Below are 17,163 nucleotides of genomic sequence, written 5' to 3' on the forward strand. Positions count from 1 at the left end.
GGTCTGGGCAGGTGTGATGTAGTTAATGGAGATGGAGGTGTGTTCTAGTGGGTCTGGGCAGGTGTGATGTAGTTAATGGAGATGGAGGTGTGTTCTAGTGGGTCTGGGCAGGTGTGATGTAGTTAATGGAGATGGAGGTGTGTTCTAGTGGGTCTGGGCAGGTGTGATGTAGTTAATGGAGATGGAGGTGTGTTGTAGTGGGTCTGGGCAGGTGTGATGTAGTTAATGGAGATGGAGGTGTGTTCTAGTGGGTCTGGGCAGGTGTGATGTAGTTAATGGAGATGGTGGTGTGTTCTAGTGGGTCTGGGCAGGTGTGATGTAGTTAATGGAGATGGAGGTGTGTTCTAGTGGGTCTGGGCAGGTGTGTTGTACTTCATGTTTGTATGATGTTGTCGTTTGTATGTTTTGTATTGTTTATAAAAAGATAAATAAAATATTTTTCCCAATGCAACGTAATACCTCACTGTTGTATATTTGGAGTTATTACATTAAACCAATCAGAATTCAGGAGAATGCCAAAGTCAGGTGTGAAGTAATATACAGGACCAGCCTATTCCCTATGATGTCAACTACAACATAAATAACTTCAAAATGTAGAACTTTAAGTTAAACTAATCGTTTGCACTCGAGTGTTTAAAGTTACACCATATAACCAAATATCAAAGACAGTTCATATGAGATGAAGCTTGAGATATCAACCTATCGACCTCGTGTGACCATCCTGGTCCCTCAAGTCAGTGAGTCAACACAGGAAGGTGCAATGGATGGATAGTTCATTTATTTCCAAAGCTGCAATGATGGGACACACACAGTATGGATGAATGATCAGTAGTGACGGGATATAAATACCACTCCCACAGCAATTCTACATTAATCTGCCCTGTAATATACTAACAAAAAAAACTATTGAAATGTCTATCAAAGTTATTGTGATCGTATAGTGGATTTAACAATTCCTACTAATTCCTAATTTACTATAATAAAAATAAATACATTATTTCCATGTGTCTCATATTCACTACATCAGAATATCGCGTCATCCATTTTAGTATCAAAATATATCAAATTGACATGGAAAATTACTCAATGTCCCCCTCAGGTGGCGAAGAAGTATAATACACCTAAACTAACAAAACCGGGCTGATAAACTGGCTGGTGTTCATGAGTTTGTAAAACATATACTTTATACTTTTGTCATAAATTACCCTTGTCAGCTCAGGGATTTGAACTTGCAACCTTTCGGTTACTGCCGCCCCCACAGTGTGGATGAACGATCAGTAGTGAACAGGGTAGAAATAGCACTCCTAAAGAAGATGCATTTTCCAGTTAGATAAGAGGGAACTTTAGCATAAAACCCACATGGAAAACAGAGATTTGGCAAATAACATATAAAGAGAGGCTGACTTGACGCCAAACAAACAACAGTAATTACTAAAACATAAATAGCTAATGTATGATTTAAAACGTGGATTTAATGATGTAATGTCAATTTTATACATTTCTATCCCAGGACCACTCAATTTTCAAATTCTCCATAAATCTGCTGTGGATTACCCAGAATCCTATACCTTTATCACACGAGCGGGGCAGCGGTCTAAGGCACCGTTCTTAAATGAATTGCCTCGTTAAATAGAGGATACAAATATTTTAAACGTGTAACACCATTACACTGGCAAACAAACTCAGTAGCACAGAGAAGATCATCCATATGACGTTGAGAAATACTGCATTGTGTGTAGTTTGGAAGAGTCACAAAATAAGTTAATAAATATGTAATAACGCAAAAACATTGTTTGTACTTATAGGTAACCATATCGTGATTACAATGAGCTTACTAAGTCTTTAACCACACTGTATTGTTACACTGGTGAGTTAAAACTCATGCTTCGTACACTTTAACTTGTTATCTGAAGATAAAATCTACATTTTACTCAACTGTGTTACCCACTCCAGTCAGCAGATGGCGGTCTGGGAATTTATGGTTATGCTGTAGGTGTGACGTATAATCTAGTGGACGGAACGCTTCTTTCAACAGCAGCAACAGTTAGTCAGACACCTCGGTAGCTTGATAGACAAATAGCCGAACCAATAAAGCTCTTTAGACGCTTTAGTGTATATTAGCCACTGTGTTTTAAACCCACTTCTGTCGTCTAGTTAGTTATCCAATTTAATTTAATATTTATGCTGTTGTTGTTATTATTCAGCTAGCGGGCTGGTTAAGTTAGCATTAGCCTAGCTAACATCTCCGACCATGAGTTCACCAAGCTACTCTCCTTCTAATGAAGAGAAGGATATCACAGTAAATCAAGAAGTAGGGAGTGGGGCCGTTACTGTGAAAGAAGAGGAGGACGCGTTCAGAGTGAAAGACGAGGAAGATATCACAGTAAAACAAGAAGTAGGGAGTGGGGCCTTTACTCTGAAAGAAGAGGAGGACGCGTTCAGAGTGAAAGAGGAGGATGATGTCACAGTAAAAGGAGAGGAAGATGCAGTTTATGGCGTGAAAGAGGAGGGGGAGGAGATTACTTTTACATCGAAAAAGGAGGAGGAAGAAGAGGAGGAACCTGGATATCTGGGCCCGGGTTCCCAAACGCATCTTAAGGCATCCAGTGGTTCTAACGATGAATTTAGCCATAAGATGGTTTTTAGAAACCGTTCCCTGATTAACACTGGTAAGTACTGTCTTAACAACAGAGGCACAAACTCTGCAGTTGAACTGATGTTAGGTGTTAAGGTGGAAATCTGCAATTGCTACATCCATATTGTGACTTTTAAATTATTTATTTACAGCCATTGATTCTTGAAGAATATAACACATGCCTCATGAGTTGAGGTCAACTGTTGTACCCCATCAGAACCCCAAATAAGCTTTAATATAATGTTTAGAAACAATGTAAATCAACACTGTATAGCAGTTAAGAACAAATTCTTATTTTCAATAACGGACTAGGAACAGTGGGTAAATTGACAGATTTGTACCATGTCAGCTCGGGGATATGAACTTGCAACCTTCCGGTTACTAGTCCAACTCTCTAACCACTAGGCTACCCTGCCGCCTCAACATGGTTAAAACTATAATGTAGGTCTGTCTGTAGTTACATATCTCCAACCCCATAATCTTTTATTACCAAAATAGTGGTGGAATGACAGATTTGTTATTGTTTGAACTGCAGATTGCTGGGTTTTGTGTTTTTTTTAAACAGCAACAAAATGGCTGCCCAGAGACTTGGTTAACAGCTGAGGGATGGGGGAAGGAGAAGTGTAATCACTCTCAAATTCATAGAGAACGATATTGAAGAAACCTTAACCCAACACCTAGCGACCTCGTCAAGAAGTTCAGACATCTTGGCGTAACAGTTATAAGGTGTTGATTTGACAGTCGCTGGACCCAGGTTTGAGTTCAGCTCAGGGCTACCCCCTGAATTCAATACACTATGAATACAAGGACTGGCCATCCATGAGGTCATATTGATAATTTAACCAGTTTTCTAGGCTAAATAGTATATTCTAGAATTCATCCATGATGTCATAATGATAGTTTAACCAGGTTTCTAGGATATATAGTATATTCTAGAATTCATCCATGATGTCATAATGATAGTTTAACCAGGTTTCTAGGCTATATAGTATATTCTAGAATTCATCCATGATGTCATAATGATAGTTTAACCAGGTTTCTAGGATATATAGTATATTCTAGAATTCATCTATGATGTCATAATGATAGTTTAACCAGGTTTCTAGGATATATAGTATATTCTAGAATTCATCCATGATGTCATAATGATAGTTTAACCAGGTTTCTAGGATATATAGTATATTCTAGAATTCATCCATGATGTCATAATGATAGTTTAACCAGGTTTCTAGGATGTACAGTGGGGCAAAAAAGTATTTAGTCAGCCACCAATTGTGCAAGTTCTCCCACTTAAAAAGATGAGGCCTGTAATTTTCATCATAGGTACACTTCAACTATGACAGACAAAATGAGAAAAAAAATCCAGAAAATCACATTGTATGATTTTTTAATGAATTTATTTGCATATTATGGTGGATATGTATCTCCCTCATTTTTCAGAGTAAAAGCCTGAAACAATGCCTAAAGAATGACCACATGTAGAAGAAGCCATAGAGATCGTGACCTGGGTCCTAAGTCTTTGTATGGTGGATAGGCTTTCAATGGAAAAACAGCCTTTCAAAATAATAGTACTTCCTGGATGGATTTTCCTCGGGTTTTCGCCATATCAGTTCTGTTATACTCACAGACATTATTTTAACAGTTTTGGAAACTTTATATTTTCCATCCAAATCTACTAATTATATGCATGTCCTAGCTTCTCGGCCTGAGTAGCAGGTAGTTTAATTTAGGCACGCTTTTGATCCAAAATTCTGAATGCTGTCCCCTACCCTAGTGAAGTGAAGCATTCTATTTAATTAAATAATTAAGACACACAAATTACTCAACGTCATAACTAGAGGGAGCCGCTCGTCAACACAACCTGACCGGAGGGAGCCGCTCCTCAACATAACCTGACCGGAGGGGGCCGCTCGTCAACACAACCTGACCGGAGGGGGCCGCTCGTCAACACAACCTGACCGGAGGGAGCCGCTCGTCAACACAACCTGACCGGAGGGAGCCGCTCGTCAACATAACCTGACCGGAGGGAGCCGCTCGTCAACATAACCTGACCGGAGGGAGCCGCTCGTCAACATAACCTGACCGGAGGGAGCCGCTCGTCAACATAACCTGAACGGAGGGAGCCGCTCGTCAACATAACCTGACCGGAGGGAGCCGCTCGTCAACATAACCTGACCGGAGGGAGCCGCTCGTCAACATAACCTGACCGGAGGGGGCCGCTCGTCAACATAACCTGACCGGAGGGAGCCGCTCGTCAACATAACCTGACCGGAGGGGGCCGCTCGTCAACATAACCTGACCGGAGGGGGCCGCTCGTCAACATAACATTAAATTCAATTAAATATACCTTCCGGCAACCCGCCTCACCCAATGTGATACGGATCTGCTTTTTTTTTGGCCCTTATAGCTAGAACCTTCATCAGAAGCTAATTAGCTACTAGCTATTTAGTCATTGTTAGCCACTGCTAGCGGCCTTTACCTTTTTAGCTCAAACACCAGTCGCTTTTAGCCTGGATAATACCTGCCAGTCTGCACAGCGCGATATCAACCCTGAGCATATCGGACTGTTTTTCTCCACTACATCACTGTATTCCTGCCGTAAGCTCTGGACCATTACACCAGATAATCGCAGCTGGATAGCTGCCACCGAGTGGCCCAGCCTCGAAGCTAGCCTTGAGCCAGGCCCATCTCCCGGGCCTGCTCGGTGGACCCTATGATCACTCGGCTACACAGCTGATGCCTCCCAGACTCTTCACTAAGACGACTAGAAGCCACTACATCACCGGATTCCTGCCGTAAGCTCTAGACCTTTGCACCGGATTGGCTATAGTGGCCAACGCCCTTGTCCTGAAGCTAGCACCAGTTAGCCTCGAGCCAGGTGCATCTCCCAGCTAGCAAACAAAATTACTCCAGCTACAGTACCTCTTTTGCCAATTGGCCTGGGCCCTTTGTCGACACGGAGCCCCGTTGTCGGGCTGATGGAAAAGCCAAAGAGCATTTTACTGGTTGAAGTGTTTTTTAAGTGCAAAGAGGTTGATTTGCGATGACGATACAAACATTATATTAAGTAGGACGTTCAAACGAGGCTTACAATTTTAATCCAAAGTAGTGTGACATGCTCTCATAAGCAACCTGGACATGGAGGTTACTCCCCTGAGGTTTCCCCCATTCACATTCAGAATACATTGTGAAAAAACAAAATCTTTGCTCACCATTTTTGCTCCAGGAAGATATACTACATCCAAAACTATCGGTTTCTTCATTAGGGGGAACGAGTTTCTACCAAATTGCATGTGCATCGCCCTCGTGCCGCAATTTTAGCAAACACAGAAAGGTGCCTATGTTGGAGACCAAAAGTCGTCTGGCACACTTCTTAGGATTTCAACAACTTTAATAACTTTTTTTCTAGCCTACAATCATCGATGTTACTACTAATGTGAAAACAAGACAAAATATGACTATTCTTGCTCATTTTTAAGACAATTGTCAAATAATCATTACAGACAACAATTGTTGTACAACATCATGGCTACGCTGTTGGCATCACCTTTTACAGTGGATTTCCGCTGTTGTGGGCCTTTAACCATCTGTCTGACTTTGTTGTTCACACAGGAGAGAGACGGGACTACCATGGGTCCTCTGGGGAGCCTCAACAACCTCATGACGCTGACGAGGCAGAGAACAGTCTCTCCACATTAGAACACCCCAAGAAACACCTGCAGAGATCCACAGGGAAGATAACTCTCTGCTGCTCTGACTGTGGGAAGATATTCACCTCATCAGGCATTACAATTCATCAGCGAACACACACAGGAGAGAAACCTTATAGCTGTACTCAATGTGGGAAGAGTTTTACTACATTGAGCAATCTGACTCGTCACCAAAGAACACACACAGGAGAGAAACCGTATTGCTGTACTCAATGTGGGAAGAGTTTTACTCGGCTCAGCAGCCTGATAACACACCAGAGAATACACACAGGAGAGAAACCTCATAGCTGTACTCAATGTCGGAAGAGTTTTACTCATTCATCAGGCCTGATATCACACCAGAGAACACACACAGGAGAGAAACCTTCTAGCTGTACTCAATGTGGGAAGAGCTTTACTCAACAGTGCAACCTGATATCACACCAGAGAACACACACAGGAGAGAAACCTTATAGCTGTACTCAATGTGGGAAGAGCTTTACTCAACAATGCAACCTGATATCACACCAGAGAACACACACAGGAGAGAAACCTCATAGCTGTGATCTGTGTAACAAGAGATACTCTGATAAAAGATCTCTGATCGAGCATCAGAAAATACATGGAGTTATTTCATGATATCAATTAATTAATGTCACAATGTAGAATGTTTTAACATTGTAGAAGGAGTAATTTAATGATGTCACAATGTAGGACCCTAAATGTTTCTCCCCTGTTCTATTGATTTCAACATGACATGGATATTATCCTCAGGGGAAAGATCCAGGCTCTGAATTGAGAGAGTAATATTTATGTGATTTAACTAAAAGTGACCCACGTGAATCAAAGTGAAACACTTCAAAATGTAGCTAGCTGTTTTCTACAAATTGTCCTCTAACCAGGGATGTACACATTACTCCCAGATTCCGTGTGGTTTTTGAGCTGTTGCAACCTCATCTCCCCTCTCTCGCTCAATTGATGTCAACGTGATATTGATGAGTGATGACAAATAAGTGCTGTTCCATTGTTTAGCGACCCCTAAATTTAAATGCAACAATCAAAAATGTAGCTGATTGTCTTCTGCAGGTTGTCCTCTAACCAGTGAGGTAAAATGTATCTCCCATTTCCATGTGTTTTTTGTTTTGTTTTACTTTCTAGAGCAGGTTCAACCTGATTTCCTCCCAAATCCATATGCGTTGCCATGGAACACAATTTATTTTGACTGCACTTTTTTCCGTATTGGAAATTAGTTTTGTTTGCGCTCGTTCCAAGGGGACGAGAGTTCTAGAAGCTAGTGGGTTTTAGGATTCTATTGAAAGAAAAATTAGAAAAAAATAATATGATTGTTTATTATTATTTAGGAATAGGTGTTTTTTCTTGTTTTTAATTGTTGACAGCCAGTAGACACCATGTTTATATTGGTGAAGGTGAAGCAGTGTAGTTGATTATAATGTGAAATTGAAGTTGTTTTCTGTTGGTGGTGAGCAAACTTGTCCAACAAAAATATAGGATAAATTTGTTGTCTTAAAGGGGAACAGGCTTTGGTTTTTCCATTTGTGTTTTGAGGTTGGACTTTAGCACGTATAGCTCGTTAGCATGTATAGCTCGTTAGCACGTTGGGCGCACAGATCGGTGTCACCTCGTTAGTCATTATGTGTTACACCTGTGCTGGCTTATTTCATCTCATTAGTGGTAAGCTGTTTCACCTGAGCTGGTCCAGGTTCTATTTAAGAGTGTCTGGCCCAGTCTTGTTACATGTGGAGAGTCAACACCTTTAGTTGCGCCAACTTTTTGTTTTTTTGGTCTTTAAGTTTGGTGTGGGTTTTTCTTTTGTTTGCTTCTTCTTGGACAGATTTAGTGGGTCTCATGGTGGGTGTCTTTTAGGTCCCAGTTGTTGTTACTAGTCAATTTTTAATCGACACCCTCAGTGTCTTTCAGAACCCCTCCAATTAACAAATATGTGCAAAAGCAAAACATATCTTAGTATGAAAAACAGTATCTTCCACTATGTTAAAATAGTACATGGTATGTACGTTTAGTATCACTTTTCAACCAACCCAGTTCATTTGTTGAAACTGAAATGTTTTGAAATCAACAATACGTCAAAAGATTCAACTACTGGATCAATCCCACTTTTCCAGCCTGCTGAAGGCGTGGTGGGAGGTAAACACCACCCCCGACTCTACCAGGGGCTTGAGGTGGTCTCCCACAGCTCTGCTTATGTCATGTTCTGTGAACTTGCTGTTCCATTTCTTGCCTGCCCTGTAACAAGGAAACACATTTAGTCAAATTATACAGATGCACAATCGAGTGCATCCTGTCGGGCTGTATCACCGCCTGGTACTACCTGCCCTCCAGGACACCTACACCACCCGATGTCACAGGAAGGCCATAAAGATCATCAAGGACAACAACCACCCGAGCCACTGCCTGTTCACCCCGCTATCATCCAGAAGGCGAGGTCAGTACAGGTTCATCAAAGCAGGGACCGAGAGACTGAAAAACAGCTGCTATCTCAAGGCCATCACTGTTCAACAGCCACCACTAATATTGAGTGGCTGTTGCCAACATACTGACACAACTCTAGCCACTTTAATAATGTAAATTGATGTAAAATATATATCACTAGCCACTTTAAACAATGCTACTTAATATGTTTACATACCCTACATTACTCATCTCATGTATATACTGTACTCTATACCATCTACTGCATCTTGCCTATGCTGTTCTGTACCATCACTCATTCATATATCTTTATGTACATATTCTTTATCCCTTTACACTTGTGTGTGTATAAGGTAGTAGTTGTGGAATTGTTAGGTTAGATTACTCGTTGGTTATTGCTGCATTGTCGAAACTAGAAGCACAAGCATTTCGCTACACTCTCATTAACATTGCTAACCATGTGTATGTGACAAATAATATTTGATTTATATACAACACTCAAAGTAGTGGATATGGAGCATCTACAGCCTCAGTTACACCTGGAACCTAAATGTGACTCCTGTCATCTGATCACTCCAAACTGCATTAGGTTCAGATCTACCAGGACGGACCTTTGACAGTCTGGATGCAGTCAGGCCACTGAATATAAATAAGCAAACTGGAGGTTCCTTCAAAACGGTTGCCGACAGTTACCGTGTAGGGCATTGCAAGGTTGGGTGACCAGGGTCATCTGGGACTGCCTCCTGGAGGAATTCAGGTGTGTGAAGGCTACCTGTGTCCTGCGTAACGTCATGAGGATGGACACGAGGACCAGGAGGGGATCTGCAGCTCGCCGCCGTGTCCCAGAGGAGGTGTCTGCTGCTTTGCAGGATGTTTCAAAGATGGGGTCCAACAAGGAAGTGCAAAAACAAAACGGGCTGTTTTAAATCACCCATATTGACAAAATGTGGAACAATTGGACACCCTATAACCCACACCTACACACATGTATCGATCTGATTGTTGGATTGTGTTGTGCAGTAAGCAGGTTCAGGTGTATAACTGTGGCTCCTTCCACCGTCAAGAGAATAGGCAAGAGGGCCAACCATGGAGAATAGTAAGACACTTCATTATTTCTAAAACTACGCTATATTGTTTGTCTAGAGAAGAGACACTATTATGTAATTGTGATGAACTGAGAGAACATTTATGTAGCACTGTGATTCATTAATCACGTGCTGCCTTCCCTGCTCCTATGTGTTTACCTCTTTCCCTTTCTGTCTTTAACACCTCTCTCCTCCTCTTTCTTCCTCTGTTTTTATAATACACAACAGACGTGTATTGAAATACAGAATGAACTTGTATTTATAACACTTGGATAATGAGCTTTTCAATAAAGTGTTTCACATTCTCTACTGGTTGAAATATAGTGTAATGTGATGAAATACTCCACCTATCCTGTGTTTACCAGATCAATGCAGATGAAGGGCATTAGATGTTGAGATGAACCGGTGTTAAGAGTATTTACATGATGCATAGGAAGTGGAGTGTAGTGTTTAAAAAATAATATATTTCTGTATATATGAATTAACTAGTTAAATCCTGTTTCTAGTCTATTAGTTACAATGTGTAACCATTAATGTCCCAGGACCAAGATTGGTAAACACTGTTGAAGTGTATAATTGTAATACATACATGCAGACACGGCATCATTCAAAGACAGGAATTTGATCACCTCAAAGACATTCATACCTAAACTGCACATTAATTTGCCAAGGTAGAGTACATGATCAGTGAATATATTAAATGTACAGGCTACAATGTGGGGATCTCATGCATGGTAATAACTACATGTATATTTGACTTGAATCCTTGGCAAAACATGATATTATATTCTACTCAATCCATAGGCTTCATTAATGTCATTCAGGCTGTTTTGAAGTTGATACAACTGGCTATGATAGCTAAGGTTCATAGCTAGGTTCTGAACTAATATGTATACCAAACGTTTGGGTCCATACAAAGATCGGCTAGATTGCTAGTTACACATCCATGGGCATACAGGGATTTTAATCATCCACTGCATAATAAGCAAGAACAAGAATAACAAGAACATAGCAATCTACGCGATTTCATCTATCAGCAAGGCAAGCTTACAAAATTGTACATTATTCAACTAGCTAGATTCTATACATCCACTTTTTACAAAATGACAGCCTGGTTTGCTGGCAATCATTGATCCATTTCAGGTCTGTGTAGGGGTACCCCTCTCTCCTCGTATTTATTTCCACCATCTTTGCTGAAGAAAGTCCAACAGTCACGAGTGCAGCAGCAGCAGCAGCAGCCTCCCCCGGTCCGAGTGCCGACCCGATATTAAGTTTAAGATGCGATGGAACGGTTGACGAAAAAAAGAAATCACAGAAAAAATATATGGACTGATATTGATTTATTTAGTGGGGGCTAATATATATTTTAGTTCTAGCGATGTCCCTGATTCATACCCTTGAACTTTTTGTCTGATAATAAAATATACATTTTACTCAGCTGCGTTACCCACTCCAGTCAGCAGATGGCGGTCTGGGAATTTATGGTGATGCTGTTGGATGTGACGTATAATCTAGTGGACGGAACTCTTCTTTCACCAGCAACAATAAGTTATCCACCTCGGTAGCTTGCTAGACAAAAAAAGCTGAACCAATAAAGCTCTTCAGACGCTTTCGTGTTTATTAGCCACTGTATTTTAAAGACACTTATTTTGTCTAGTTAGTTATCCGATTTAATTTAATATTTACGGCGTTGTTGTTATTAGTCAGCTAGCAGTCTGCGGTCACTAAGCTACTCTCCTTCTGCTAAAGAAGAGGTGTATATCACAGTAAAACAAGAAGTAGAGGCCGTTACTGTGAAAGAAGAGGAAGACGCGTTCAGAGTGAAAGAGGAGGAGGATGTTACAGTAAAACGAGAGGAGGATGCAGTTTATAGAGTGAAAGAGGAGGAGAGAGAGATGACTGTTACATCGAAAAAGGAGGAAGAAGAGGAACCTGGATATCTGGGCCCGGTTTTCCGAATGCATCTTAAGGCATCCAATGGTTCTAATGATGAATTTAGCCAAAATGTGATTTTGAGAAACCGTTCCCTGACTAAAACTAGTAAGTACTGTCTTAAAAACAGAGGCACAAACTCTGCAGTTGAACTGATGTTTGGTGTTAAAGCAGAAATCTGCAATTGCTACATTCATGTTATGACTTTTAAATTATGTATTTATAGCCATTGATTCTTGAAGAATATAACACATGCTTCATGAGCTTAGTTCAACTGTTGTACCCCATCAGAACCCAGAATAAGCTTGTTCTACTTTAATGTTTAGAAACAATGTAAATAAACACTGTATCGCCTCAAAATGTCAGCTCGGGGATGTGAACTTGCAACTGGTTACTAGTCCAACGCTCTAACCACTAGGCTACCCTGCTGCCTCAACATGGTTAAAACTATAATGTTGATATCATTGATGGTCAGGCCTTGCATCCATAGGTCTGTCTGTAGTTACATTTCTCCAACCCCATAATCATTTAATTACCAAAACAGTGGTGAAATGACAGATTTCTTACTGTTTGAACTGCAGATTGCTGGATTGTGTTTTTTTTTTTTTTAACCACAACAAAATGGCTGCCCAGAGACTTGGTAAACAGCTGAGGGATGGGGGAAGGAGAAGTGTAACCACTCTCAAATTCATAGAGAACGATATTGTAGAAACCATAACCCAACACCGAGCGACCTCGTCAAGAAGTTCAGACATCTTGGCGTAACAGTTATAAGGTGTTGACTTGACAGTCGCTGGACCCAGGTTTGAGTTCAGCTCAGTCCCTCCCCCTGAATTCAATACACTATGAATACAAGGACTGGCCATCCATGATTTCATAATGATAATTTAACCAGTTTTCTAGGCTATATAGTATATTCTAGAATTCATCCATGATGTCATAATGATAGTTGCTGACTTTTGCCTTATACCTGCAGCAAATGCCTCTATCCCATCTTCTGGCTGGGGTAGAGTACTTTAGGATTTTAGTTTCTGCGGTGTAACAAGGGCCTAACCCTTCTGTTTCTTCATAATGGCCCTTCGCGTGAGTTGGGTTTGTTCCTTCGTTCACGTTGTCACTCCCTTATTTTCCGGTCTAGTATGAGGCCTTGGATAGATATACTCCTATTTAAATATTCTGAGTGTTATGGATTCCTCCTGTATTTCCTTACCTTCAAGTCTCTTTTACCTCTGTATATATCAATACCTAATAACTTCTTCTATTGGTTATTATGCTCGTCAGCTAGTAGTCACTTGGAAACTAGTATTGGTATATATTTTGACACACAATGACAGTTTTTTTATTTTACCTTTATTTTACTAGGCAAGTCAGTTAAGAACAAATTCTTATTTTCAATGACGGCCTAGGAACAGTGGGTTAACTGCCTGTTCAGGGGCAGAACGACAGATTTGTACCTTGTCAGCTCGGGGATTTGAACTTGCAACCTTTCGGTTACTAGTCCAACGCTCTAACCACTCGGCTACCCCAAATATTCTTTAATTGGTAATTGGTACGCTAGATTCCGAATTCCAATATCCTAATACACTTCCAACTCTGTGTATGGACTCAATATATTGTAACTGGTACTTGGCTGTTTCCTTGTATTGCTAATCACATCTGTACTTGATGTCTCACTGTTTTACTGCCGCTTTGTCTGTGATCAAGAGGTGTCAAGACCCCTGTGTTTCAAATATGGTTCTCGTCTAACAAAAAGCGTATAGTGCAATAGTAAATTTACCTATGAGGATTCTCCATATGAAGTCTGTCTCATATGTCAGTGAGGATCATGCCTCTCTTATGATCTCTGTTCTCTTTATATACCTTTTTACAGGGGAAGTTTGCAAGTTTATGGAGCTGTGGCTAAACCACACTTTCACACTGCCCTGCTGCTTGCACCGGCCGCTTACTCGGGGACTGTAGATTGCTTACACTGAGCGCTTACTCTGGGACTGTAGATTGCTTACACTGAGTGCTTACTCGGGGACTAGATTGCTTACACTGAGTGCTTACTCGGGGACTGTAGATTGCTTACACTGAGTGCTTACTCTGGGACTGTAGATTGCTTACACTGAGTGCTTACTCGGGGACTGTAGATTGCTTACACTGAGTGCTTACTAGGGGACTATAGATTGCTTACACTGAGTGCTTACACTGGGATGGTAGATTGCTTATTACGTCATCTTAGACCTGTGTCTAAATGGAAGCTTCTTATTCTAAATCTAGGTCATGCACTACTAACTCCCATTCTGCTGCTTCCGTGTTACTGTTGGCTGATTCTACTTAATGATACCAGCTGGTTGTTTCTACCACTTGAGGCGGCGTAGGTGGCATGTCAAGCGTCAGCTGGGAGAAGTCTATGATAGGTATCTCCTCTGCTTCCCCCTGTTGTCCATTTTCTGCAGGTGTGGTCCATGGTTCCATGAGGTCCCGTGAATGCCTTGTGTTGCTGTCCCCATTGCTTGATGGAGTGGGCAGATTCTTTTCATCTCTTGTCACACCAGATATACGACATCCATAACTAGTGGTTTCCTCATTAGCATGGAGGACTTTATGCAATGAAATTGCCCTCGTGCCGCAATTTTAGAAAACACAAAGGGGCCTGTATTGTAGACCAAAAGTCTTCTACCACACTGCTTAGAGTTTCAAAAACATGAATAACTTTTTTCTAATCTACAATCTTAGATGCTACTACTAATGTGAAAACAAGACAAAATATCACTTCTTGCTCATTTTAAGACAATAATTTTAACATTCATTACAGACATCCATTGTTGTACAACATCATGGCTATGCTGTTGGCATCAACTTTTACACTGGATTACGACTGTTGTGGGCCTTTAATCATCGGTCTGACTTTGTTGTTCACACAGGAGAGAGACGTGACTATCGTGGATCCTCTGGGGAGCCTCAACAACCTCATGATGCTGAGGAGACAGAGAAGAGTCTCTCCAGATCAGAACACCTCAATAAACACCCGCAGAGACCCACAGGGAAGAAATCTCACTGCTGCTCTGACTGTGGGAAGAGATTCACATCATCAGGCAGTAAAATTAATCAGAGAACAGACACAGGAAAGAAATCTTATAGCTGTGGTCAATGTGGGAAGAGATTTGCTACATCTGTTAACCTGACTCAACACCAGAGAACACACACAGGAGAGAACCCTTATAGCTGTGGTCAATGTTGGAGGAGTTTTACAACATTAATCTCTCTGAAAGTACACCAGAGAACACACACAAGAAAGAAACGTTATAGCTGTGATCAATGTGGGAAGAGATTTGCTACATCTGGCAACCTGACTCAACACCAGAGAACACACACAGGAGAGAAACCTTATAGCTGTGATCAATGTGGGAGGAGATTTGCTACATCTGGCAACCTGACTCAACACCAGAGAACACACACAGGAGAGAAATCTTATAGCTGTGGTCAATGTTGGAGGAGTTTTACAACATTAATCTCTCTGAAAGTACACCAGAGAACACACACAAGAAAGAAAAGTTATAGCTGTGATCAATGTGGGAAGAGATTTTCTACAACTGGCCACCTGACTCAACACCAGAGAACACACACAGGAGAGAAACCTTATAGCTGTGATCAATGTGGGAAGAGATTTGCTACATCTGGCAACCTGTTTAAACACCAGAGAAAACACACAGGAGAGAAACCTTATAGCTGTGATCAATGTGGGAGGAGATTTGCTACATCTGGCAACCTGACTAAACACCAGAGAACACACACAGGAGAGAAACCTTATAGCTGTGGCCAATGTGGGAGGAGATTTAGTCGATCTGGAGATCTGACAGTGCACAAGAGAACACACACAGGAGAGAAACCTTATAGCTGTGGTCAATGTGGGAAGAGATTTGCTTCATCTGGCTCTCTGACTCTACACCAGAGAACACACACAGGAGAGAAACCTTATAGCTGTGGTCAATGTGGGAGGAGTTTTAGTCGATCTGGAGATCTGACAGTGCACAAGAGAACACACAGGATTGAAATCTCATAGCTGTGACGAGAGAATCTGATAAAAGATCTCTGATCAAATATTAGAAAATACATACATGAAGGAGTTGTTTCATGATTTCAATTAATTAATGTCACAATGTAGAATTTTTTAACATTGTAGTAGGCATATTGTAATGATTTCACAATGTAGAAGCCTAAACGTGTGCCCACTTATGAATTGATATCAACATGTTATGGATATTAGCCTAAAGGGGAAAAATCCAGGCTCTGAAATGGAAGAGTACTATTTATGTAATTTTACAAAAATTGACAAACAAAAAAAGAGTTTGGATCAAATCAAATTTATTTATAAAGCCCTTCTTATATCAGCAGATATCTCAAGGTGCTGTACAGAAACCCAGCCTAAAACCCCAAACAGCAAGCAATGCAGGTGTAGAAGCACGGTGGCTAGTAAAAACTCCCTAGAAAGGCCAAAATCTAGGAAAAACCCTAGAGAGGAACCAGGCTATGAGGGGTGGCCAGCCCTCTTCTGGCTGTGCCGGGTGGAGATTATAACAGAACATGGCCAAGATGTTCAAATGTTCAGCATGGTCAAATAATAATAATCACAGTAGTTGTCGAGGGTGCAACAGATCAACACCTCAGGAGTAAATGTCAGTTGGCTTTTCATAGCCGATCATTAAGAGTATCTCTTCTGTTCCTGTTGTCTCTAGAGAGTTGAAAACAGCAGGTTTGGGATAGGTAGCACATCCGGTGAACGGGTCAGGGTTCCATAGCCGCAGGGAGAACAGTTGAAACTGGAGCAGCAGCACGGCCAGGTGGACTGGGGACAGCAAGGAGTCATCATGCCAGGTTGTCCTGAGGCCTGGTCCTATCTCGTTAGCACAAAGGACGCACTGATTGGCTAAAACAGTATCCAATCTACAGAAGTAGTACTACGGTGTCACCTCGTTAGTCAGTATGTGTTACACCTGTGCTGGCTTGTCCATCTCGTTAGTGGGAAGGTGTTTCACCTGAGCTGGTCCAGGTTCTATTTAAGAGTGTCTGGCCCAGTGCTCCAGTTGTCTTGATAGATGTGGAGAGTCAACACCTTTAGTCGATCCACCTTTTTTGGTTATTTGCTTCCTATTTATAAGTTTGAGGTGGTGGGACGGGTGCGCCATCGTCCGTGAGGAGATGGCGCAAAGTACATCTGGACCGTCGGTTCCGGGGATTGGACTGGCCAACACGGTGCGCTTTTCTTGGCGGGGAAAAGAGATGGAGCCTTGGGGGAGAGAAACCTTCGGGAGGAACATCCTAATGGGGCACCTAAAATTGAAGGTTAAAGATGTTCTATGCCTTCAGGGGAACCCAATGGAGAAGGGGT

The 17,163-nt window shown here is 41.4% G+C and overlaps 2 protein-coding genes across 2 annotated transcripts; both read left to right on the top strand.

Annotated features, from left to right (window-relative positions):
* Positions 1-2,028: 2,028 nt before the first annotated feature.
* Positions 2,029-7,856, top strand: LOC116358862 (zinc finger protein 180-like). The gene is made up of 2 exons (XM_031811119.1): positions 2,029-2,669; positions 6,248-7,856. Exons 1-2 carry the CDS (start codon positions 2,252-2,254, stop codon positions 6,961-6,963), a joined length of 1,134 nt encoding a protein of 377 aa, XP_031666979.1. The 5' UTR covers positions 2,029-2,251; the 3' UTR covers positions 6,964-7,856.
* A 7,294-nt stretch (positions 7,857-15,150) lies between these two features.
* Positions 15,151-15,856, top strand: LOC116358869 (gastrula zinc finger protein XlCGF17.1-like; the record flags this gene model as incomplete). Its single annotated transcript, XM_031811126.1, has 2 exons — positions 15,151-15,328; positions 15,407-15,856. Coding segments are annotated over 2 exons (609 nt in total), but the record flags the coding sequence as incomplete, so codon positions are not given.
* Positions 15,857-17,163: the final 1,307 nt, after the last annotated feature.

Source organism: Oncorhynchus kisutch, unplaced genomic scaffold (genome assembly GCF_002021735.2).
Source record: "Oncorhynchus kisutch isolate 150728-3 unplaced genomic scaffold, Okis_V2 Okis01b-Okis20b_hom, whole genome shotgun sequence".
NCBI classification, from domain to species: domain Eukaryota; kingdom Metazoa; phylum Chordata; class Actinopteri; order Salmoniformes; family Salmonidae; genus Oncorhynchus; species Oncorhynchus kisutch.

What these genes read in the sequence shown, in the direction of transcription:
- LOC116358862 (XM_031811119.1), top strand. Translation starts at nt 2,252, where the DNA reads ATGAGTTCACCAAGCTACTCTCCTTCTAATGAAGAGAAGGATATCACA. An exon ending in CCGTTCCCTGATTAACACTG is followed by an intron (nt 2,670 to 6,247) that starts GTAAGTACTGTC and finishes TTGTTCACACAG; the next exon opens with GAGAGAGACGGGACTACCAT.